This window comes from Mesocricetus auratus, unplaced genomic scaffold (assembly GCF_017639785.1).
Source record: "Mesocricetus auratus isolate SY011 unplaced genomic scaffold, BCM_Maur_2.0 Super-Scaffold_2245, whole genome shotgun sequence".
NCBI lineage: Eukaryota > Metazoa > Chordata > Mammalia > Rodentia > Cricetidae > Mesocricetus > Mesocricetus auratus.
In genome coordinates this window covers 2,215,617-2,241,527 of record NW_024429180.1, presented here as the reverse complement: position 1 = coordinate 2,241,527, position 25,911 = coordinate 2,215,617, and the positions used below count along the sequence as shown (strand labels likewise).

The window sequence follows — 25,911 nt, the reverse complement described above, 5'->3', positions numbered from 1 at the left end:
GAGGCGGGATGGGGCGGGGCGGGGGCGGGGCGAAGCGGATCGCGTCGGGAAGATGGCGCTGTGTGTGCTGCGGAACGCCGTGCGCGGAGCGGCGGCGCTGCCCAGGCTGTGAGTTCAGGTCCCCAGTCCCCGCCGCGCGGTGAAAGACGGTGGCCAGGACGATCCATTGGGCCTGCAGGGGCACTCTTAGCCCGCAGCCTCTGTACCTTCGGCGGCTTGACCTCTGCCAAGGTCGCTGCAGCTGCTGCGGCTGCTGCCTGCCAGTGGGGAGGGCTTTGCGTGGACCCGGTCAATGGGTCCAAATGTTGCTGGATTGGCAGGGCTGCCAGCTGCTAGGGACGCTCTGGAGTAGCGGAGACGCTCGCCTACGGGGTGACAGCACACCCGATTCCTTACGTGAAGCACAGCGGTCCCCCCGGATGTTTGGTCCCTGTACCCACTTACCCACCGAAGAGCCTTTGCCAAAATTCGTTCATGAAAAAACTTTTTTTTAGACGAAAAGAGCTCAATGTTTTTTTTAAAAAATATATATTTCGAGATTCTCTTTGGTTTAATGAGAGTCTCTTGTCACCAGCTCTGGAGTGAATATTGCAAAGGAATTTCCAGAACGCGGGAAGCAGAAGCAGGAAGAAGCGGGTTCGAGGTTACACTTGTCTACATAGCAAGTTTGAGGCCAGCCTGGGTCTACATAGTAATACTGGTTGGTAAAAGACCAGTAGAATGTCACAATCAGGGACCCCTCGTGTGTCAGGGAATTCCATCTTGAGAACTGCGGGTGTGACACTCGCACCTCTCCTGGGGTCTCCCTTGCTGCCATTTGCTGTTGACTGTGATCATGCTGGATGCACATAAATTACCCCCTTTGAAGCAAGGGAACATAACTCACTTGACAGCCAAGAAATATAGATGGGACTGTAACTACACACACACACACACACACACACACACAAAATCCATAAAAAATGGCTACATAGAAGCTGGTACACACCTTTAATCCCAGAATTTGGGAGGCAAAGACAAGCAGATCTCTGTGAGTTCAAGGCCAGTCTGGTCTACAGAGCAAGTTCCAGGACAGCTAGGGCTACACAAAGAAACCCCGTCTTCAAAAACAAAAACAAAACAGTTGTTACACGGAATCACGTGTAACCATGTATCCAGGTACACATGAGTTCTTGAGATGTCCCCGGCTCTAATGCATCACTTCAGGGACCAGAGTAACCACTTCCCCAGGCTTTGTGCAGATCGCCACTTCTACATTAAGAAACCTGGCTGCTGGGGCTGGGGCTGGAGAGACGGCTCAGAGGTTAAGAGCACTGGCTGCTCTTCCAAAGGTCCTGAGTTCAATTCCCAGCAACCACATGGTGGCTCACAGCCATCTGTAATGAGATCTGGTGCCCTCTTTGGGCCTGCAGGCACATGCAGGCAGAACACTGTATACATAATACATAGATAAATCTTTAAAAAAGAAAGAAACCTCCATTCACTTAACCGTTCAATCCTAGAGAGCATTTGTTGTGCCATCACACCCATTGGGAGGAAGTCTGTCCACCACAGAACATTTTCCCTCCAGTCTTACCGGGTCCACTTATTTCTAGAATTGCTTAAGTCAGCACCTTTTCTTTTGGGAGAGCTGTTTTGGGCTTTTTTTTTTAAGAGTCTGTATTCTCCCCAACGGATGATTTAGTTTTTACGCTTGCTTTATTTATTGTGTGTGTACATTTATGTATGGAGGTCAGAGGATAACTTTCAGGAGCCAATTATCTTCCTCCATAGGCTCCGGGGATAAAAAGTCAGGTTGTCAAGCGCATGTAAATTATATATATATATACATATATATGATATACATACATATATATATATATAATTTGGAATGTCGTAGAATTGGAACCATATGGTGTACAGTCTTTTTAGATTGGATTCTTTTACGTAATAATGCGCATGTAAAATTCCTTCGTACCTGTCACGACTTAGTAACTCACTTCTTTTTACTGCCAAGTAAAATTCCACCGTGTAGCTACACCACAATTGATCTTTACATTGTGCTGTTGAAGGACATTTTGGTTGCTTCTAATTTCTGTTGGTTGTGCATAAGCCTTCACTATGTGTTTGTGTGTAGGTTTATATATGGACATAATTGCCTAGGAATGTGACTGTTGGATCGTTTGAGAAGATTGGGTTTAGCTATATAAGAAAAAGCCGTGGTAGTTGTGCCATTTTATGACTGTAGGAGAGTCCGGTTGCTTTGCAGACTCCCCGTTTTTCTTCGTTGGTTAAAGAGCATTCACAGTCAGCTCCTCTAGGGGGTGTGTAGCTGTAGTGTCTTGCTTTCAGTTTGTTTGAACTTGAAATCCCCTCAAACGATGCTGTGGTGGTCTGAATGAGACTGTCCCCCATAAACTCATGTGTTTGGATGCTTGGTGCCCAGTTGGTGGAACAGTTCCGGGAATGTTAGGAGGTGTGGCCTATTTGGAGGAGGTGTGTCACTGGGCTCAGGCTTTTGCGCAACCTTCCAAACGCCGATTTGACCATCTGCGTATACGCTTTGTAAACTGTCCAACTACGTTGCTGATCTCTGAACTGGGTCGTGTGTGGTATTCTGTGATATAATAAGAAAGGTGTATTTGGTTTTCCGATATCTGAACTGAGTTGTGTGTGATATTCTGTGATATAATAAGAAAGGTGTATTTGGTTTTGGTCCCTGTTTCCTGAAAAGAGCACTAAACCACTGGATTCTCCAGAGTCACTTGAGTGTCTGGGGACCCTACCGGGCATCAGGATATGGACCTGGTCAGCAAACCCACAGTGTGATTAGAGAACTTGTCCTTTAAAGCATGCCTGGGCTGGCAAGTGTGTTATCAACTTGACATAGCTAGACTTTTCTGAGAAGAGGGAACCACAATCATCTCTACAAGATGCAAGCCTGTGGGAATTTCTTCACTAACAATTGATGTTCTCTTGGGCGGTGCCACCCTGGGCAGGTGATCCTGAGCTGTCTAAGAAAGCTGTCTGGCCCAAGTGGTGGTGGTGGCAGTGGTGCACACACCTTTAATCCCAGCACTCAGGAGGCAGAGGCAGGTGGATCTCTGTGAGTCTGAGGCCAGCCTGGTCTACGGGGTGTGTTGCAAGACAGACTCCAAAGCCACACAAAGAAACCCTGTTTCAAATAAAAAAAAAAAGCAAATACAAACAAACAAAGAGAAAGCTGTCTGAACAACCCAAGGTGACCCAGCCAGCAGGCAGCACTCCTCCATGACCCCCGCCCCAGTTTCTGCCTTGACTTCCCTCAATGATTGGAGTGTGTGATGTGACAGTTCTCTAAGTGGGAATAACCCTTTCCTCCCCAAGTTGCTTTTGGTTATGGTATTCCATTCACTGCGGAATAAAACCTAACTAAAACACTAACTGAAGCCCACTGGGAAATGGGTCAACTCCAACCTCTGGGGGAGAGGAGGTGGGGTGCAGACAGAGTGGATTCCAAGTCACCAATTTGGTAATCAATCATGTCTGTGCAAGGATGCTCCCATCAAGATCCAAAAGGGCCAGGGTTTGGCGGGCATCCAGATTGCAGAACACATGCGGCCTTCTGGAGGGCGGTGTACTGAGGGAGGGCATAGAAGAGGCTCCTGCCCCTCCCCCACACCCTGCCCCTGTGCATCCTTCCATCTGGCTGTTCATCTGTACCCTTTAGAATGTCTCACAGTAACCAGCCTCCAAGAGTTCTGTCACAGCAAACTGCGTCGAATCTAAGGGGCAGAGTCTTAGGAAGCCCTGACTTGTGGCTGGCCAGTCAGAGATGCAGCTTTTGTTGGCATCTGAAGTGAAGGGCAGCCCTGAGGGACTGAGCCCTAAATAGGGACTCGGGCGGTGGCGGGGTCTGGGGCTCGCTCACTCCAGCTGGAAAATGTAAGTCAAGGTAAAGGACATCTATGTGGGTCTGCGGGAGAGTGGATTCGCTGTGTGTCGGGAGCCTCCCTCCCCCACAAAGTTGAGTGAGCCTGGGGGAGAAGGGTGCCATCCAGCCGGTCCTGTCCTGCAGGCTGTTTGCTTGCTGTCGAGTTTTCACGGTGTCGGTATATCAGCTGCAGATCCTTCATCAGATTTGTGTTTTGGAAGTGTTTTCTCCAGATTCTGTTGTTCTCAGCATTCTCTTTAGAGTGTATTTCAAAGAGGAAAAAAAAGTTCTAATTTTAATAAAGTCCAGCATATCATTTGTGGATCTTGAGAGGTCCTTCTTCCCCGTCCTTTCTTTTGGAAGGTCAACAGCTTTTTTTATTTTTTTATTTATTTTTTGTTTTTTTGAGACAGGGTTTCTCTGTGGCTTTGGAGGCTGTCCTGGAACTAGCTCTGTAGACCAGGCTGGTCTCAAACTCACAGAGATCTGCCTGCCTCTGCCTCCTGAGTGCTGGGACTAAAGGCATGTGCCACCACCACCTGGCTGGAATTAACATCTTAAGAATTTTGATTCTTGGGGCTGGAGAGATGACTCAGAGGTTAAGAGTCATCTGCTGGCTCTTCTTTCAGAGGTCCTGAGTTCAATTTCCAGCAACCACATGGTGGCTCACAACCATCTATAATGAGATCTGGTGACCTCTTCTGGTGTGCAGGCAGAACACTGTATATATATCAAGAAAGGAATCTAGATTCTTGAGATTGGAGAGATGGCTCAGCAGTTAAGAACACTGGCTGTTCTTGTAGAGGCTCTGGGTTCAATTCCCAGCACCCACATGGCGGCTCACAACCACTACAGTTCCAGGGAATGTAGTGCCCTCCCTGGCCCTGTTGGGCACTGCACACACATGATGGGCAGATATACATACAGGCAAAACATTTACACACATAAGGTAAAAACAAGTCAGTCTAAAAAATTGGGAGCATATGCACATACGTGTGCATACGCAGTTTTCCATTTTAGCCATTCCAAGTGTAGAGTTTATAGTTAATCTTGTGCAGCTCCCTGTTTTTTCACACCTTCTGTTGCCGCCGTCCCTGCCGAGTGATGAATGACAGCCCTGTGTCTCAGGATTTGTCCAATCAGGATGCATTTGTACAGTGTCCACCCCTTTGTCTGTGACTTTCCCTTACTTTGCGTGACACTTGGAGGCCTTAACGCTTGCTGCAGTGTGTGTCAGAACTTTCTTTTCCATAGGTGGTCATGTGTTACTGTTTACATCTGCATGGATCTAACTGACTTTTGACTCATAGGACTTCATTCAAGGAGATACAGAAATGTTACTATGTTACTTGTTGTTCCCCGTTCGCCGCCCAGGAGTGTTGGGCTGATGAATGAGACGGACAGCCTTGTTCAGAGCATCAGAAAATTTTATATACTTTGAGGCTTAAGCGCCTCACATGTTTTTTTTTTCCCCCGTAGTGGCATATAAACAGCAATAACCTGTTATAACTGTTAACCTGAAGTAAACTCACTGCTATCCACTCACATTCCAGGAAGACACTGAGGTCCAGAGACTCTTGTTTTGGAGTTTCCTCGCATGCATTCAGAAGTCTCACGGGACTGTGTTCCAACGGCTTCTGTGTATCTGTGTTTATTTTTTTCCTCCTGCTGGTATCCTTGTGTTACGTGTGTATGTGTGTTACAGATTCAATAATACATTGCTGTAATCTATTTAAGTTTATTTTATTTTCATTATTTAGTTTCCGAGACAGGGTTTTACTATGTAACTCTGGCTGGCTTGGACGTCACTGCGTAGCCCAGGCTGGCCCTGAATTCACAGAGACTAGACTACCTCTGCCTCCCAAGATTTGTGCACTGTCACACCAGGCCAGGAATGTGGGTTTAGAAGATACAGAGAGAAAACCAAGTATGCTGGGCTCCTTGGTGAGGGTCCCTTGGTATGCTTGATGAATTTTATTGAGGGGGAAAAGAGTTGCTAATTGATTAAAACAAAACCCTTTTGCCGCCACTAAACACAGCTGCGGTGTGTTTGGCATAGCTGGCTTGTTTTTCTTACACTTTCCTCTTGTTCTCAACAGGTTATGTTTAGAATTTTATTAGGTAATAAAGATATTATGGAGGAAGTGGTATTTGTGTTTTCATATAGGCCACTTGGGTATGAATATAAATTCGCTGCCTTTCAAGCAGCTTCGATTTATTTCATGTGGCTTTTATAGCTTGTTGCTGTGGTTTGAATGTGTCCCTCAAAGCCGTGTGTTGGGGACGAGATCCCCCAAAGCCCCTGTGCTAAGAGTAGGACCTTTAGGAGGTAATTAGGTCATGATGAATTTGCCCCATGAATGGGCTGATGCTGATATTATCGGACTGTGCTCATGAGTGAGAGTGACTCTCTTATAAAAGTAGGTGTGGGGGGCTGGGGATGTAGCTCATTTGGTAGAGTGCTTGCCTTACATACATGAAGCCCTGGGTTCAATCCCCAACGCTGCATAAACAGACCATGGTGGTGGTACACCTTGTAATGCCAGAACTCTGGAGGGGAAGGCAGGAGGGACAGAAGTCCAAGGCCAACCTTAGTATACAGCGAGTTCAAGGCCAGCCTGGTGCGTGTAAGATCTGGTTTCTAAATATCTAGATAGTGTTAACAGACAGTTAAGCAACATGCAAGTAAGTAAATGTGAGTTCATCTTCCCCTATCCCCCACTCCTTTGTTTTTGTAGCACTGGGGAATCAAACTTAAGCTATCAGGTATCAGTTGAAGTGAGGGAGGAGCAAAAACTATGAACAAAGGAGTCAAGATCATGATGGGGAAACCCACAGGATCAGAGATCACTGACTCAGGTCTGACAAATGGGGAACCTGCATAAGACCGAACTAGACTCCCTTAATATAGGTGACAGTGGTGTGACTGAGACAGTATATGAGGCCACTGGCGGTGGGTCCAAGATCTAACAATAAAAGACAAACTGACTTAGTGGAGCCCATTCTGTATGGAGAGATACCATGCCCAGCCTAGACACAGGGGTGTGGGGGTGGAGAGGCGCCTTGGTCCTGCCTCAACTAGATGATGGGACAGACTTAGTAGACTTCCTAGGGGAGGCCTTACCCCCTCCGTGGAGCAGATGGGAGGATATGGAGTAGAGGGAGTGGGAGAAAAGGAGGGAGGGGGAACTGGGATTGGAATGTAAAAAAATTAATTAAAAAAAAAAGAAGTCAATCCCAGGCACCAGCCTGGGAATCCAGCATGGGACTGATCAATGGGAATCCAGCATGGGACTGATCAAGACCCCCTGAATGTGAGTGTCAGTGAGGAGGCCTAGGTAATCTATTGAGCCTTGGGCAGCAGATCAGTACCCATCCCGAATATACACACGGACTTTGGACTCCCATCCAACAATGTGAGGTGCACTCTCACCCTGAACTCTTGGGGAAGGGTCTAGGCCCTGCCCTATATGAAATGACAGACTATGGACACCCCCATGGAGGGCCTCACCCTCCCTGGGGAAATGAGGGGATAATGACTTGTGAAGCAACCTTGTTTCTTATCTATATTTAAACTGAAAAATAAAAAAAAAAGAGAGAAGTCACACACACACAAAGGGTGTCAGGTATCACGTACAAAGGCAAGTGCCCTTGTTGTCATTCCTCCTGCCATGGGATGACTTAGCAAGAAGGGACTCAATAGATAGTAGTTGGCCTTCCTAGCTTCCAGAAATGTGAGAAAAAGCTATATTTCCTTTCCTTTCTTTTTCATTTTTTGACACAAGGTCTCACTGTCTAAGAGCAGCCTCCAGTTTGTGGCCCTCTGGCCTTGGATTCCTAAGGCACATGCCGGATTACATGTCTGTGCCACAATACCCAGTGATAACGAACTTTGTGTAAATTACCCACCCTGTGGCATTGGCATAGCAACACAAAATGAACCAAGACCCTTAATAACATAACTTTCTCGAGTGATTCAGTTAATAAATGGGCCACAGAGTGAGCTTCCTTCCTTCCTGTTTTTTCTCATTTCCCCCTCCTACCAGGCTTAAAGAAAATGTTTTTTTTATTTTGTTTTGTTCCTATTTTAGTATATTAACCTAATAATATAGACGATTTCATGATGTTCTCTATTGCCCTACATCACACACACATACACACACACACACACACACACACTCACTCACAGACAGACACATATAGACATAGGCACACACACAGACACACTCACACACAGACACACAGACACACACACACACATATACACATACAGACACACAGACACACATTCACACACACATATACACATACAGACACAGGCACACACAGAGACACACACTCACACACATGTTCACACACACATACACACATACAGACACACAGACACAGGTGCACACACACAGACACACACACTTTATTCCTGAGCCATTGCCCCTGCCCATCCTTTAGAGCGGTCTTCTTAATTACTGTAGAAAACAGACTATCGGGGTGGAGAGATGGCTCAGCGGTTAAGAGCATTGACTGCTTTTCCAGAGAACCCGAGTTCAATCCCCAGCAACCATCTGTAATGAGATCTGGTGCCCTCTTCTGGCCTGCAGGCATATATGCAGACAGAATGCTGTATACATAATAAATAAATACATCTTAAAAAAAAAAAGATGGGCAGCATTTGGCCCATACCTTAAAAAAAAGAAAAGAAAAGAAAAGAGACTATCATGTATTGCATGTGTGTGCACTTATGCGTGTGAGCATAACCATAGTTGCTCATGTAGTCTATATTCACAAGTTTTCTTTCTTGGGATCTCTGGAGGCAGCTTCTGACGTGTGAACTTGTAGGTTCAAAGCTGTGGTCTTTGCGGTCTTTTGGTGCCCGCTGTCAAACCACCCTCTAGAAGGGTCTGCAGGCTGTCTTGTATAGCTTACCTGCCTCCTCTCTCAGATTAGCAGGCCCATACTTGGTAAAAAAAATAAGTACAGGATGTCTTGTGGGTTACAAAGCTGGCAGGGGTGGCATACGAAGAACCCTGCCCTCTGGCTGTCAGCCTCGGCTGGCACTCTGACCTGCCAGGCAACTACCCAGTACTTAGCTAGGCTTTTGGGATCCTCAGAGGTGCCCATTAGCAGTAAAGAGCTGAAAGCCAGTGTCTCTGTGGTTTTAATAAGCACTCTGCATGCTACTGGGAGTTACTGGTGTCTACAGTGGCTGTTGGGAGTGGCTGATGTCTGCAGGTGGCTGTAGGATACTTCAGACATTCATTTTCAGAAACCTTTCGCTACTGGAGATTTTAAATGACAACAGTCTCTTCCCACTTTATTATTCCACTGCCCTCATTTAATTTATTCATTTTCTAAGAATCATGATTCTTTTGTTTTTTGTTTTTGTTTTTGAGGCAAGGTCTCACAATGGAGCTCTGGCTGGCCGGTAGACCAGGCCGGCCTTGAACTCACTCACAGAGATCCCTGCCTCCCGAGTGCTGAGATTAAAGTGGTGTACTCCACATCTGGCAGATTACAGGTCTTATCTATATGTGTCTGTGTGAGTGCATGTGTATGGGTGCTGATGGCAGAGATCAGGTGTAGAGGTCAGAGGTTAACTAACCCTTTGTGGCCGGTTCTCTCTTCCCAGCATGCACCTTCTAGGGACTCAACTCAGGCCATCAGGCTCACGGGCAAGTGTGTTTATGTACTGAACATCATGAAGGCCTTTTCTTTTAAATGACATTTAAAAATTTTAGTGTGTGTGTGTGTGTGTGTGTGTGTTTATAAGTATGTGGTGTGGTGTGTGGGGAGTATGTGTGTGTCTATGTGTCTGTGGTTTGTGTGTGTGTTTCTGTGCATATGTGTGATGTGTGTGTGTGTCTGTGTGTATGTATGTGTGTGTGTTTATGGTGTGTATATATGTGTCTCTGTGTGTATGTGTCTGTGTATATGTGTGTATGGTGTGTGTGTGGTGTATATGTGTTTGTGGTATGTGTGTGTGTGCTTGTGGTGTGTGTTGGTGGTGTATGTGTGTGTCTGTGTATGTCTCTGTGTGTGTGTGTGTGTTTATGGTGTGTATATATGTGTCTGTGGGTGTATGTGTGTGTATGCATGTGTGTGTGTATGTATGTGTATGTGTTTATGGTGTGTGTGTTTGTATGTGTGTGTGTGTGTGTGTGTGTGTGTGTGCGCACCTGAACGCCTACACTGAAGCACTTGTATGGAGATTAGATTATGATTTGCAGGAGTTTGCTCTGTCCTTCCATGTGTGTGTGGGGTGGGGCTTTGGACTCAGGTCATCGGGCCTGGCAGAAAATCCCTCTACCTGCCAAGCCATCTTACAGCCCAAGTCACAGTTCAGTTGAGCATGCATTCCCTACTTAACTCACAGTTCTAATTGAGGCACCAGACATCTGCAGTCCCACCATGGGGGAGGTAGAAGCAGGAGAGTCAGGAGTTCGAGATCAGCCGAACTACAGGGTGAGCTTGAGGCAAGCTTGTGCCTCGTGAGGTCCTGTCTCAGAAAATGAACAACAAAACAAAGCAGTTCTCTATTTCTAAAAATGGCCTTTCCTCCCCTTTAATATGGGCCCCTCTATAGACCTTTAAGTGTTTTTAAATGTGTATGGGTGGTTAAAAACGTTGTCACAGACACATGTTTTGTTGCTTTGGTTAGAAAGAATGGAGGCTTGTGTAAAGGCGTGTAAACTTCTCTTGTCTTCTTATCTAATCTCACCTTTGTGAGAAGGCTGACTTGCCCACATTAGTTTTGGTTCCAAATTAAAAGTTAAAAAACAAAAAACGAAGTGCCCCGCCCCCCATGCCAAGTGTAGCTCATCCCTGCGACACTGGAGGGCGCTCTAGCAACGGGAGATGTAGGGAATTTCTGCAGTCGTGGGGCCGCGCCCTCGCAAACGCCTGCTTTTCTCGAGATAGGGAAGGGCTTTTCTGTAAGACAAATGAAAGACACACGGAGGGGAGGGGAACATGTCTACACTGCCCTGCAAACGGTCCGCTTACGTTTTTAAGCCTTAAATATTGATAATCAGAGACTTACTGTGATAATCAGAGTCGTACTGTGTCCCTCCGGTACGCCTTGACATCGGCTCTCTCTGTCCCTGGCTGCCCCCGGCTGTGCCGTGTGCCAGCCTGGGGCATTTCTCTCCCTAGGTGTCAGCTCAGACGTCACGGATCAGGGAGGTCTTCCCTGACTTCCAGTGTGGCGTAGCCCTGCAGCCCAGCATCCCCAGCAGCCGCCTGTGTCCCTTCTCCCTATCCTGCCTGGCTTTTCCATCAGGTGTGAGTTTCTTGATCCTCTGCTTGACCTCCTTCCAGGCTACATATATTCACAACATCCGGGATGTGGCCTGTTATTCTGTTGCCTTTTAAACCCCCCTCCAAAAAAAAAACTACAAAACCCGACGTTCTTTTGTTAGGGAAGGGATGGCTGGGTTAGGCATGTTGTCGAGTTAGGATGCTTGCCCTGTGTGCACAGAGCCGCGGATTTGATCTCTGGCACTGTGGAAACTCCGGCATGGTGTTGCATCTCAGTGGAGGCAAGAGAAGTTCTCAGGCTTAGCTAAATAATGAACTTGAAGCTAGCCTGGGCTACTACCTGAGACCCCGGAGAGAGAGAGGGAGATACAAAAGAAAATGAAGAAAGGAAGGAATTACAGCCCTCAAGTAAGAGAACCTTGGAGAATTCAGAAATTTAGAAATACACATGGCCTTTTGAGCTTTGAATTATTTTGGTCCAGGTGAGCTCAATTTGGCCAGAGATTGAAAATAATAATGATAATAATAATAATAATTACAGCAACAACAACATCAGGGTGTGGTGGCACAGGCTTTAATTCCAGCATTCTGGAGGCAGAGGAAACACTATGAGTTCAAGGCCAGCCTGGTCTACAGAATGAGTTCCAGAACAACCAAGGATACTCAGAGATACCCTGTCTCAAAACACCAAAACAAACAAAGATAATAAGATAATAAAAAATGCTAGGTACAGCTCAAATCTGTAGTCCCAGGCTCTTACCGGAAGATGCGGGTGAGAACAGGAGAAGGAGGGGTCTACTGAGCGCCGTTGGGGACCAGGGGAGAATGCACTCCAACCTCTGTGGACAGGCCATGGCATACCCACATCCACACAACAAAATTAAAAAAGTCCTTTAAAAATGTAGTGTGTGGAGAGGTGGGAGCTGGATTTAGGAGGAGTTAGGGGAAGGGCTGGGGGAATGGGTATGATCAAAATACATTGATTAAAAATTTCAAAGAATTAATTAAAATATACATGCAAAAAGAAACTGAGCATGATCGAGGAAAGACACCTGACACTGATCTCTGCTCTGCACACACATGAGTGTGTGCACACACAAGCATCTACGCATACCACACACAAAATGTAAAAAAGAAAGGAAGGGAAGAAAGAAAGAAAAGAGGCATTGGGTTCCTAAATTTCATACTGATCTTCAAGGTTTGGACTTAGGAAAAGAGCTATGGTTGCTTTATAAGATATTATTATCAATCAATCATCATCATCATCATTATTATTATTATTTGGAAACAGGGTGTCTTTATGTAACCCTGGCTATCCTGGAACTATGTAGACCATAATGGTCCTGAAATTACAGAGATCCATCTGCCTCTGCTTCCCAAGGTGCTAGGATTAAAGGTACATACTACTACTCCAGGCAAGATTTTATTTTTTATTTTAAACATTTATTTGTTATATGTACAGTATTCTGCCTGCATGTATTCCTGCACACCAGAAGAGGGCACCAGATCTCATTACAGATGGTTGGGAGCCACCACGTGGTTACTGGGAATTGAACTCAGGACCTCTGGAAGAGCAACCAGTGCTTTTAACCTCTGAGCCATCTCTCCAGCCCCAAGATTTTATTTTTTTTTAAGGTTCATTTACTTGCTGGGTATTGTAATGCACAGCCTTCAATTCCAGCATGAATAAGTCAGTGGCAGGTGAATCTCTAAATTCAAGGCCAGCCTGGTCTACAGAGTGAGTTCCAGGGCAGCTGGGGCTACACAGCGAAACCCTGATTAAAAAAAAAAAAACCTTTAATCCCAGCACTCGGGAGGCAGAGGCAGGTGGATCTCTGTGAGTTCGAGGCCAGCCTGGTCTACAAAGTGAGTTCCAGGACAGCCTCCAAAGCTACAGAGAAACCCTGTCTCGAAAAACCAAAAATAAATAAATAAATAAATAAATAAAAAGATTCATTTATGTGCTGGGCAGTGGTGGTGCACGCCTTTACATACTCCTAAGGGCACACTCAGCAACCCTGCCACACACTCATGGCACACTCAACCTTCCAACCACACACTCAGGGCACACTCAGCAACCCTGCCACACACTCTTCAGAACACACGCTCAGCCATCCAACCACAGACTCATCATTGATGGGCGATGTCAACCTGTAAATATGTTTATCTTACTGGTTGATGAATAAACACTGTGGCCAACAGGGCAGCAAGATAGGCGGGTCTAGGAGATGAAGTAGATTCTGGGAGGTGTAGGCAGAGAGCAGTGGCCCTGTAGGACACCAGAGGAGTAACAGGTAGGTCCCCGAGACTCTCTCCAGTAAGACAAGACCACGTGGAAATACTTAGATTAATAGAAATGGGTTAATAGTTAAGGCAGAGCTAGCCAATGAGAAGCCCTAGTCACTGGCCAACAGCATTATAATTAATATAAGTCTCTGTGTGGTATTTGGGGCTGATGCAGCTGTAGGAATGGGCTGGCGGGAAAGAGTAATCATAACACATCATGGCACACTCAGAAACCCTACGACACACTCATCACGGCACACTCAACTATCCAACTACACACTCTTCAGGACACACTCAGACATCCAACCACACACTCCTCGTGTGGCACACCCAGCTCTTATGCCCGCTTCGCTCACACGCTCCCGGTCTTCAGACTGCGTTCATCTTTCAGGGCCCATTGCCTCTGCTGCCTCCTCCTGCCAGCCTTCTCAGGAGGCAGCCATGTTTCCGGCCTTCAGAGGCCAGGCCTCTCCTCCTCTGCCTCTCACTGCCTCCCCTTTGAGGTGCTAAGGTTGTGTGTGACTCCCCAACTCCCCTTTCTGCTCCCATCTCACCTGCTGCCAGGCTGTTGACCCTCCCCATCCCTTACCAACTCTTTCCCCTCACTAAATTAGTTTGTATTTCATGTAGTCAATTGCCCCCCAATTTTGTGACTCAGGACACCACAGAAATTGTACTCTGGAGGCTGGAGGTCTGACAGACACTGAGCCCGAGTGTCTACAGGGCTGTGTGTCGAGAGGGGGCCACCAGCATCCTTTGTCTGAGCGCTCCTTGGCCCGTCTTCAAAAGCCAGAAAAATATAGTGAATGGCCACACCATAGCCTCTCACTTTCAACTCTGCCTCCCTCTTCCGCTTGAGATTGTGTGGGGCCCTCGGGTCATCCAGCTTAATGACTATCCCTGACTGCAGCTCAGTGGTTCTCTCCTTTCATTCTTTCCCAAAACCTGAAGTATCAGTGAGTTCTGGGGAGTAGTAGGGCATGGATGTCTCAGAGGAACACCTCTGTCCATCCACCGACGATCCCGGTTCAGGTTTGACCTCTCGGGTGTGGCTGGCTGATTGGCTGCCTCCTTTGCCTTCCTTGTGGGCCTCCTATGCTACCTGGCACCTGGACAGGTATCAGAATGATACTTCTGGATGCGGAGAGATGATCAGATGTTAGGAGCTCACACTGCTCTTACAGAGAACTTGAGTTCAGTTCCCAGCACTCATGTTTGAGTGACTCACAACCACCTGGGATTCCAGCTCCAGGGGCTCCAACACCTCTACCTTGACGGATACTTGTGTGCACACTAACACACACACACACACACACAGAGTTAAAAATAAGAAAATAAGGCTGGGTGTGGTGGCTTATGCCATTAATTCCAGCACTTGGGAGGCAGAGGCAGGTGAATCTCTGAGTTCGAGGCCTGCCTGGTCTACAGAGCGAGTTCCAGGATAGCCAGGACTACATAAAGAGACCCTGTCTCGGTAGTTAAAAGCACTGGCTGTTCTTCCAGAGGACCTGGATTCGATTCCCAGCACCAACATGGTGGCTCACAACCATCTGTAACTCCAGTTTGCGAGCACCTGACATGCCTGGGGTGCACAGACATATATGCAGACAAAACACCCATGTGGTGAAATAAGCTAATAAACCGTGATTATAAATCAATGAAATGTTGCTACCCAAAAGGAAACCAGACACCTACATAAAAGCTCCCCCTTGGGGGAGGTACCTCCCCTTCTACCCCCTGCCTCCTCCCTCAGCACCCCATTCCGCTTCACTTGGAGGTTTATCTGAGGTATGAATTGGGCACTTTCTTCTTATACTGGCTCTTCTGTATACACTGGAGGCTCAGGGCTGGCCCCTTCCTACTTGTGCCTAGTACGGTGTCTGGTTCGTTCGATGGAAGAAAGAGATCTTGAATGAACACCTCGTCATATGGCCGCAGCAAGCAGAATCCATTACCAATTATTGGTTTGACGTGAGAAGGTGGAGAGGCAAACTCTCTGTGTGTGAGTGTGGGTGTCTGTGTGTTTTCCTAAATTGTAGATTTGTCTAAACATCCCTGGTAATTTAAGATGTCAAATCTGAAGTTCCTTTCTTGGCTCGAGTTCTTGAACACAGGCCAGGGCTGTTTGTCAGATTTCTCAGTATTCCTCCTTTTGTCAGAGAGTTTTCCAAAGAGTAAGTCAGAGGTCTGTGCAAACTACACCGTTAGTCTACACGGCTGAGTGATTGGGGAGTGGGGTTTAGAAGTGTCGAGTGTGGCAAATGCCCCAGGACACGCTTGGCCAGTGCGACTCTGTGGCCTAAGGCACCTTCTAGTCACCGCTTCCAGCCTTCCTGTGTCAGAATTTCTAGGGAGCTCTTCCTCTCTTCAAGGCAGGGTCCGCTCAGTATCTAGAAGGTGCGGCAGCAATGGCTGTGGTGTGAGCTGACCACTTCTCAGCGGCAGAGTGAGCTCCACCCCAGTGTGGAAGACAAAACAAAAAACAAGCAGTGGTCTAGCGGAGCAGCATCTCAGCCAGGTGGGAGCGGGGTTCACTTTCATCGTGAGATTCCCATTTTTATATGTGTGCTCACGCGTGTGCACACAGGCACATGCATGCAGGCATCACGCCCTGTGGTGTCATCCTCAGAAAATGCCTACTCACTTCCTTTGAGTCTCTCCGTGGGCCGGAGCTCACCAGTCAATCATCAGGTTTAAGCCTCCTGGCCTGCAAGCCCCAGGGATCTGCCTGTCTCCAAGAGTGAGCCACTTTTACGTGGGTACCGGGGATCAAACTCAGGTCCTCCTGGATGCAAGGCAAGCTCTTTGCAGACTGGCCCCTGGCCCCTGGAGTTGTTTTGCCTTCTTGATTTCTGGAAGGGGCACAATTGGGGAGTGTAGCCTGGATGACTTTGTCTACCCCAGTTTTGAATTCCAGCTGTGGCTGTGGAGGAGGCTCATGCTGTGTGTGTGTGTGTGTGTGTGTGTGTGATGTTATTTGGACTTTAAGCTCATTGAGGACAGGACATCATATTGACACAGTTGTCCCCTCTCGAGACTGGGGTGGGGCTGCTGCTGACCAGCCTGGCCTGAGCCTGGCCTGGTGGCTGCAGCCTCACTCACACACGGCCAACCCGGGACCGGCAGGGATTAGCAGCTTTTAGGCTGCACAGACATCTAAGGTGTGAAAACGAGGGTCCCAGGCACCAGCCCACGGAAGGCTGGGAGAGATGGAAACTGCTGTTGACCCAGGTGCGTGCTATTAATGGGCATCCTGTCTGGGGAGGAATTAGTGAAATTGTTAATATTTCTAGGATTATTGTTAATGAGGGATAAGGAATGTGTCTTTCCATCCTCGCAACCATATGGCTTCTTGCTTGATGTGGTTTCTCACAAAAAAGCGATTTTTAGGCTTGTTATTTTTCTACGGACAACGCCGTTTTGTTTTTTCCTTGCAGAACCCGTTGTGGATTTTATTGTGCAGGGAAATGAGAACGGTGTTTACTTCCTAGGACAGCTTGTCACCAAACAGCTCTAAGAACACACCGACAGGAAGGACTATTTTCGGCACGCGTGTTTCTCTTTAGCATTCGGTCGCTCGTTCACACGTTCTTCTAAAAGGGAAGAGAACTGTGTGTGCCCCAGGCTCTGGTCACTCTTGAAGTGCCTTTTCTACAGGACACCAGAAGGCCGTGTGTTTGGTACATGGTCTCATGTAAGATGTTTCTGCTCTTTTTGTTTGACTGCTTTGTGACAGATGTGGGGGGGGAGGGGCGTGTGTGTGTGTGTGTGTGTGTGTGTGTTGAGTTTGGGCATGTGTGTTGTATCTATGTGTTCTCTCACTCATGTGGCCATGTGTGGGGACATGTGTGTGTGTTGGAGGGAGTGGGGACACATGTGTGTATTGTGGGGGGGGCATGTGTGTGTATTGTGTCTGGACATGTGTGTGTAAATGGGGGCATGTGTGGGGTGTCTTATGTAGGCATGTGTGTGTGAGGGCATGTGTGTGTTTGTGTAAGGACCTGTGTGTATTGTGTGTGTGAATGGGGGCATGTGTGTGTGAGTGCGTGTGTGTGAGTGCGTGTGTGTGGCCGTGTGTGTGCATATGGTATATGTGTGTGTATTATGCGGGCGTGGGTGTGTGTGCATGTGTGTGTATGAGTGGTATATATGTGTGTATTATGTGGACCTGTGTGCATGTGTGTGTGTGGCATATGTGTATGTATTAATGTGGGCATGTGTGCGTGTGTGTGTGTGAGTGGTATATATGTGTGTATTATGTGGGCGTGTGTATATGTGTGTGTGGCATGTGTGTGTATTATGTGGGCGTGGGCGTGTGTGCATGTGTGTGTGTGTGTGTGGCATATGTGTGTGTATTATGTGGGCATGGGCGTGTGTGCATGTGTGTGTGTGAGTGGTATATGTGTGTGTATTATGTGGGCGTGTGTGCATGTGTGTGTGTGTGTGTGTGAGAATGGGGGCATGTGTGTGTCACAGCACACGTATGGAGGCACAAGGACACCTTTGGGTAGTCAGTTCTTGTTTTGAGACGTTCTCTTCTGGACTCTGCCTCTGTCTGTGCGTTTCTAGCTGGCCCCACAGGCTTCCAGTTGATTCCCGTCTTTGACTCCCGTCTCACAGCGGGAGCTCTAGGCTTACAGACAGGCACTAAGGTTTTTGGCTTTTTATGTGGGCTCTGGGAATCTGGATTCCAGTGATTAGCTAGGCTTGCAAAGGCAAACACGTTACCTACTGACCCGTCTCCCAACGCCTGAGACGTGCTCCTCAACTGTATCCCAGCTTCCAGCCTTGGCCTCAGCCTCCTGAGTGCCGAGAAGACAAGTGTCACCCACCACTCCTGGCCAGCCGCTGTCCTTTCAAGTGTGGTGAGGAGCTGGCTGGCTGTGTGGGAGAGACTCTCAAAAGAATTTTTTTGGTTTTGCTTTTTTGTTTTGTTTTGTTTTTTTCTGAGCTGAGGACCAAACCCAGGACCTTGCACTTCCTGGGCAAACCTGCTAAATCCCCAACCCATTTTTGTTTGGTTTATCAAGACAGGGTTTCTTTATGTAGCCCTGACTGCCCTGGAACTCAATTTTAGACCAGATTGACCTTGAACTCATGTATATCGGCTTGCTTCCGCCTCCCAGGTGATGGGACTGAGAGTGTGCTCCATCACACCAGCTCCAACGAGTGCTCTGTCATGCGTCAGGACTGTTTCTTAGTCTCCCAGGAGCTCACACAGCTCGTTGGCCTGTGGTAGGTCTTAGCAGTGTTGACTAAATTGACTATGTTGGGGCAAGAAAGAACGTCCTCATTTCTTTTCCTGTTGCTATAGCAAAATGCCCTGGCGATAGTAACTTATAGTAGAAATGGTTTGTTCTGACTTATACTTGGAAATTGCAGTCAGCAGCAAATTTTTTTAATTAATTTTTATTTAAATTAAAAACAATCTTATTTCACATACTAAGCCCAGTTCCCTCTTCCTCCTGTCCACCCACCAGCCCCCCATACCACCCCCTATCCACTCCTCAGGGAGGGTGAGGCTTACTATGGGGGAATAATCGAAGTCTGTTGCATCATTTGGAGCAGGACCTAGGTCCCCCCTGCCCCCCCCCCCCCCGTGTCTTCCCTCCCTCCCACCCCGCCCATGTATCTAGACTGAAAGAGTATCCCTCCATAGGGAATGGGCATGCACTAAGGATAAATACTGGTTCCACTGTCAGAGGTCCCATAGACTGCCCATAGACACCTACATTCTGGGGGCCTGGTTCCGTCCAATGCTGATTCCCCCGCTGCCAGACTGGGGTCTGTGAGCTCCCACTTGCTCAGGTCAGCTGTTTCTGTGGGTTTCCCCAGCGTGGTCTTGACCCTTTTGCTCTTCACTCCTCCCTCTCTGCAACTGAGTTCCAGGAGTTCGGCTCAGTGTTTAGCTGTGGGTGTCTGCTTCTGCTTCCATCAGCTACTGGATGAAGGCTCTAGGATGGCACATAAGGTAGTCATCAATCTCATCATAGGGAAAGGGTGTTTAAGGCAGTCTCTCCACTATTGCTTAGATTCTTGGTTGGGGTCATCGTTATGGATTCCTGGAGATTTCCCTAGTGTCAGGTTCCTCCTTAAGCCCACAACGGCTCCCTCTATCAAGGTATCTCTTTCCTGGGCAGGAGAGATGGCTCAGAGGTTAAGAGCACTGGATGCTCTCCCAGAGGTCCTGAGTTCAATTCCCATTCAACCACATGGTGGTTTACAACCATCTGTAATGAATTAATAATAAATAAAATCTTTTTAAAAAAGGTATCTCTTTCCTTGCTCTCCTCTGTTCTTCCCCCAACCCAACCTTCCTGATCCCTCATGTTCTCCTCCCCTACTTTTCCCCTCTTCTTTCTCCTAACTCCCTCTCCCCTTCCCCCATGCTCACAATTGGCTCAGGAGATCTTGTCCCTTTCCTCTTCTTAGGATCCTCCTTGTTTCCTAACTTCTCTAAGGTTGTGGATTGTAGGCTGGTTATCCTTTGCTCTACGTCTAATATCCACTTATGAGTAAGTACTTAGCCATTGCTTTTCTTTCTGTGTCTGGGTTACCTCACTCCGGATGGTTTCTTCTAGTTCCATCCATTTGCCTGGGAATCTCAAGATGTCATTGGTTTTTTTCCCACTGAGTAGTACTCCATTGTGTAAATGTACCACATTTTCTTTATTTAATCCTGGGTTGAGGGACATTTAGGTTACTTCCAGGTTCGCCTATTGCAAATAATGCAGCCAGCAGCAAAAGTTTGAGACAGCACACACATTGCACACTCAAAAAACAGTGATGGCTCAGTGGTTAAGAACACTTGCTACTCTTCCAAATGACCCAGTTTGATTCCCAGGACACACATGGCATTTCACAACTGTATGTCACTACAGTCCCAGTGCATCTGACGCCCTCTCCTGGCCTCCATGGGCACTACACACACGTGTGTGTGCACAGTCATACATGTAGGCAAAACACACACACAGGAAAAGACAGATGCATTTTTTTTTATTTAAAAAGAGGGAGAGAGATAAATGCTTGTGTTAGATCATTTTCTTCTTAGCCCGGAAAATATCGTCACCCACAGTGGGCCACACTTCTCACTCCATTAACCCAATTAAGATATACTCCCTCAGCCGGGCGTTGGTGGCGCATGCCTTTAATCCCAGCACTGGGGAGGCAGAGGCAGGCAGATCTCTGTGAGTTTGAGGCCAGCCTGGTCTACAGAGAGAGTTCCAGGACAGGCTCCAAAGCCACAGAGAAACCCTGTCTATAGAAAACAAAACAAAACCAAACAAACAGATATGCTGCTCCCTCACAGGCTTGCCTAGGGAGGGTGTTTCCAGATGTCATCAGGTTGACAGCTGAGATGAACCCTCACACAAGGGATAAGCTCAGACTGCTGTGGGGACGACTCTCAGAGGGTATCGGGCCATCCTCTTGGGAGCTGACTTCAGGGTGACAAAGAAGAAAGGGTGAGGGACTTCCGTGTCCCGCAAGACACCCCTGGAGTATGGGGGCGACTAGCACTGAGCAGGCAGGCTGACGTTGACACCCCTGAGCTTCCGAGGCCAGGACAGGATTCCTGCCAGGCAACAGGGAGGCAGGCAGCTTTGTCATTGCTGCGACCAACAGGAAGCGACATACAGGAGGGTTTGTTTGGGTTCAGGGTTGGGGAGGACCAAAGCGGCTGGTGGGCGTTGTTAGTGCTTCGCCGGCTTTCTCCTGGTTGTTCGGTAACTGACCACAGCCCACGGAATGGGCGCTGCCCCACCTCAATTAGCTTGTCAAAGAGGCTGTCGTGGACCGTGCCCGGAGGTTGTTTCAGGGTGATCTGGGGACCTGTCAAGTTGGCAATCTGTACTAATGACTGGCCTAAGTGGTCTTTCCACATATCACTTCAGCCTCGTGCCTTCCTCTTCCCTCTTGCGTTCACAAACCCGGGGGTCTGGGGATGCCGTTCAGTGGTAGAACATCCACCAGTATACAGGAGGCCCCGGGTTCCAGTACCTCGCCACTTGCTGCTCTGGGAAAGCTAAGTGGACCAGCCCAACAGTGATTGCACCAGGAGCAGCAGGCTCTTGGCTCTAATGAGCTCACTGCGTCATCGAACCCGTTCTCGCGGCTTGCCCCTCTCAGGTAACTCAGGATCTCTTGTGTATGCCTCGCCACAGCACGCTGAGCGTCCTACATCTGCAGTTGATTTGTCAGAGAGACCTTAATTAGAAACTTCAAACGGTTTAAATGTCAATCACCAAAGCAGTGAAGTTCTCAGGTCCCAGCCTTCTGCCGGTGTTGGTCATCGGGACATAGTCCCAGGTGGACATAATTCAAGACAGATGGCATTCCGGGGCAGCGCTTAAAAAGGGCTTCTATAAGTGGGGACTAATAAGCCAGCCGCTGCCGTCGCTCAGCCAGAAGGATCATCCAGTTAGGACTTGCGACTTTCTGGTCCTGGCTCCGAGGTTGGGCTGATGTTTCTGAATGGCGAAAGGTCCCTGAAGCTGCGCTGTCCGTAAAGACACGCATGGAGTACATAGTAAGTGCAATGATCCCAGCTTTAACACTAATTGTGGGCTGCGGGGTGTGGCTTAGTGATGGACCGTGGGGCCTAGAATGCTCAAAGTCCACACAGCGCCACTAACCACCGAAACCTAACAAAACACAGGGTTTATGATTTTTTTTTAATCTTAGGCTCAAAGGCAATAACAAATTTGGGGGTCACAAAAATGTTGGCTCCTCGCTCTTTTCTCCATTCTTTCTGTCGCCTCCTTTTTCAAAAACGTGTAAAGGGTTAAACATGGCAACAAGTCTTGTTTTAACGGAAGGTAAAAGCCAAGGCAGGCAGAATAAATTAACCCTGCCTTTTCTCTGCAGGTCAGTTAGTGGGTGTTACATCCTTAGTCGTTTGTGCTACAAAGTAAATAATTTTTGGCAGCTGGGTTACTTTTCACCACTTCTAAGATTATGACTAATGATGCTGGAAGATCTGTGGTCGTAAAGGGAAACACTGTGAGAGAGTTTAAGTTGTGTTTTGAAAGCTTGAGAATATGCAGGCTAAGAAATATACATATATAAGTAATCTATGTGGCAGTTTGTTTTTATTTGAATCTGAAATTTTTCTAAAGTTTAAAATATATCATACTTAACTGTTTTGTTTTGTTTCAAGACAGAATTTCTCTGTGTAGCCCTGACTTTCCTGGAACTTAACTATGTAGACCAGGCTGGCCTCGGACCTCAGAGATCTTCCTTCCTCTGCTAGAATCAAAGGAGTGTACCACAACACCTGGTCCCTGAACTACTGTTTTTCATATACTTACACACACACACACACACACACACATATATATATATATATATATATGTGTGTGTGTGTGTGTGTTATTATTGTTATTGTTTTTTCAAGACAGGGTTTCTCTGTATAACAGCACTAGCTGTCCTGGGACTTGCTTTGTAGACCAGGCTGACCTTGAATTCACAGAGATCAGTCTGCCTCTGCCTCCCAACTGCTAGGATTAAAGATGTGTGCCACCACCACCCAGTTTTTAATTTATATTTTTAAAAGATATTGAGAAAATAAGTATTTGTCATTTCTTGTAAATAAAGATGTTACCTTAGAAGTGTGTTTGTTTGTGTGTGTGTGTGTGTGTGTGTGAGTGAGAGAGAGAGAGAGAGAGAGAGAGAGAGAGAGAGAGAGAGAGAGAGAGAGAGAGAGAGAGAGTTCCAGGACAGCCAGGACTACACAGAGGAAACCCTGTCCAAAAAAAAAAGTGTGTGTATGAGAGAGTGGGGGCACAGTGTGTGTGTGTTCACACTCGTGTTTGCAAGTGTGTACTCGCACCATGCTTGTGTGGAGGTTAGAGGACGCTCAGCACTGCTCTCCGACTGTGGATTGTCGGGATCTAACTCAGGTGGTTAGGCCTGCAGGATCTAACTCAGGTGTAGGCCTTTCCTAGCTGAACGTCTCGGTGGACTGTCCGCTGCTTTTGAAATTTGAAGCCTTATTTTTACTTTGTATGATTTTTTTTAAGGTTTCCCTTTCCCAGACAAAGTTGTTAAGCTAAATGGTCTCTGACCAGAAATGTCTCTCCTAGCAAATAACCCACAAAGTTAAATACACCCAAACCCAAAGATCTCACACATTTTCTGGTAGTCAGCTTTGGTTTAGAGGCTTTTGGGAGGTGTTTTCTTTTGAAAGCGGCTCATTGGCACTGTTTGGTGTGCCGTGTGTTGTTAAAACTTCATATAAATGTACACATATTACAACGGGAGGTTTATAGAGCCACCGGGGCCTTTTCCCCTTGTGCGGCTCCCATGATCACCCCCGTGAGTTGCAGCAACTCTTGGGTAGTGAGCACTGGTACAAAGCTGCCTTATGTGGTCAGAATGTGCAATTTAGTGTTTTCTTCTAATTGCTTCTCAGAATGCAAGATCAGCTGGTATCCACCCACATATTTAAGTGGAAATACAAAGGCTCAGGGGCTCCGTCAGCTTTATAGTCATTGCACTGTAGGAAGTGAATTCAAATCCCCCCACTCCTCCCCAACATGCTCCCCCACCCCCTGCCCCCAGGGGGTGCGGCCCCCCCATAGGGGACTTACTGACTTATTCTTGGTCTCCCTAAGTCACATGGTAGAGCCCTGTTCTTATTAACCAGAAGCCCAGCACACATCGGTACATCTGAAACACCAAGTGGGTAAGTTCCTAGCACTTGGAGAAGTCAGAGACCAGGCATAGAAGACGTGTCCCTATCCTTTTCCTGGTGGCTTGTCACCTGGGAAGTTGCAGCAGGGTGGCAATAAAATCATGGAAGCTCATTTTATGTGACGCCATTAGCAGCCTGGGAAGTGAGGGCCAGTTACCTCTCAATGCTTTAAGACATTGAACGAGTCCTTTATGAGCATGGAGGGCCAGGAAGGCACAACAGGCTTGTGAACCTGAACTTCAGTCCCTGGACAGCCATCGTTTTGCAACAGAATTTCAAGTCCTAGGTTATCAGATTCACAAATGGACCTTTAAGTGTGGCAGGCACAGTGCCATTATTTGCTACTTGTTGTGACAATGTGACTTCTCTGTTTCCGACTCTGGACAGGGAGTAGTGTTGCCAGCATAAAAACTATGTAAAAGTGGCGATTGCTTTTGTTAGTTGAAAAAAAGAAAAAAAAAAGGTCAGCTGTCACCGTGGCTTTAAGTGTCATAGCTAATAAGGTTTCTAATGTGAAAACCAGCAACTAGAACACATCACTGCTGTGTGTCAACAGGAGGCTGAGTTCTGAACCTGGGGCAATTGCAGCAAACAGAGCCCTCAGAACTAGGGGAGTGGAGGGCTCCCTGTCATGGGGACAGGACCTGTGGGACTGGCAGTGGCTGACCCAGCTTCAGGTTCTTAAACCCAGGAGGGGGGTCTTAATTTTTTCTAATTTAAAAGAATTTAGTTGACATTTGTTTATCTATATTGTGTGTGTGTGTGTGTACATGCATGACTGTGTGTGTGAGAGTGTGTGTGAGGCGAGTGTGTGAGTGTGTGTGTGTGCGTGTGTATATTCGTGCACTCATGCACAGGCAGGTCAGAGGTCAGCCCACAAATGCTGGTCTTGTTCTTGACCATGTAGGTAGGTCCGGTGAATCAAACCCAGGTTCAGGGTATCAGGCTTGACGGCAAGGGCCTTCACCTGCTGAGCCATCTTGCGGGCTACCTAGTGGCCCTTTAACTGAAACCATGAAGAAAACCAAAAAAGATGAAGTGAGAATTCAGGGCTCCTTCTGTGAGTCAAGAGCTTCACCTGGAACAGCAGCTCTCAAGCTGTGGGGTCCCCCCCCACCCCGCCACTTTGGAGACATTGTATCACATAGTTACATTATGATTCATAACAGTAGCAACATTACAGTTATGAAGTAGCAATGAAGTAATTTCATGGCTGGTAACTGTATCACTGCTCTAGAAGCTAACTAGGTGACAAGACGTGTCTATGCAAAGCTTCCTAACAAGGGTTCAAATCTCAGTGCTCAGCCCCCCCACCCCATCTGTCCAACCCTCTCCTATGGGGGTGGTGGAAGGAGGTTGGCAGGGTTACCCCTGCCCGGCCCTCTCTGTCTCCCCTTGAGGTCCTGCTGTGTTCTGGGGGTCCTCTTGCCTCTGGGTCTGTGTAGCAGTGAATGGCTTCCCTGCAGCCCCCTGGGACCCGGAGAATTCACCACTTGTTCTTTTCTGACTGTGGGTTCTCATGCTCGGCCACAGATGGTATGCACAGAGGCAGCTGTAGGCTTCTGGTGTGTGGCTGTCCTTTGCCCCCAGGTCTCATTCTTCCCACCGCATACAGGTGGGATGGTGTGACTCTGCATCAGGAAGATGTGGTGTGGTTTAGGACAGGGTCTCACGTAGCCCAGGCTAGCCTCAAACTCACTATGTAAAGCCGAGGGTGACATTAAACTCCCGGTCTCCCCTCCCCCCAATGTTGCCATTACAGGAGTGCCCTGGGTTTATTTTTTAT

General features: G+C 47.5%; 1 protein-coding gene across 1 annotated transcript in view; it reads left to right on the top strand.

Annotated features, from left to right (window-relative positions):
• Positions 1-33: 33 nt before the first annotated feature.
• Clybl (citramalyl-CoA lyase) overlaps positions 34-25,911 on the top strand; it is a 226,801-nt gene continuing 200,923 nt past the window's right edge. The window contains exon 1 of the mRNA XM_040742043.1: positions 34-108. Within this exon, the coding sequence (XP_040597977.1) occupies positions 53-108 (56 nt within the window). The 5' untranslated portion in view covers positions 34-52. The remainder of the gene's footprint in view (positions 109-25,911) is intronic.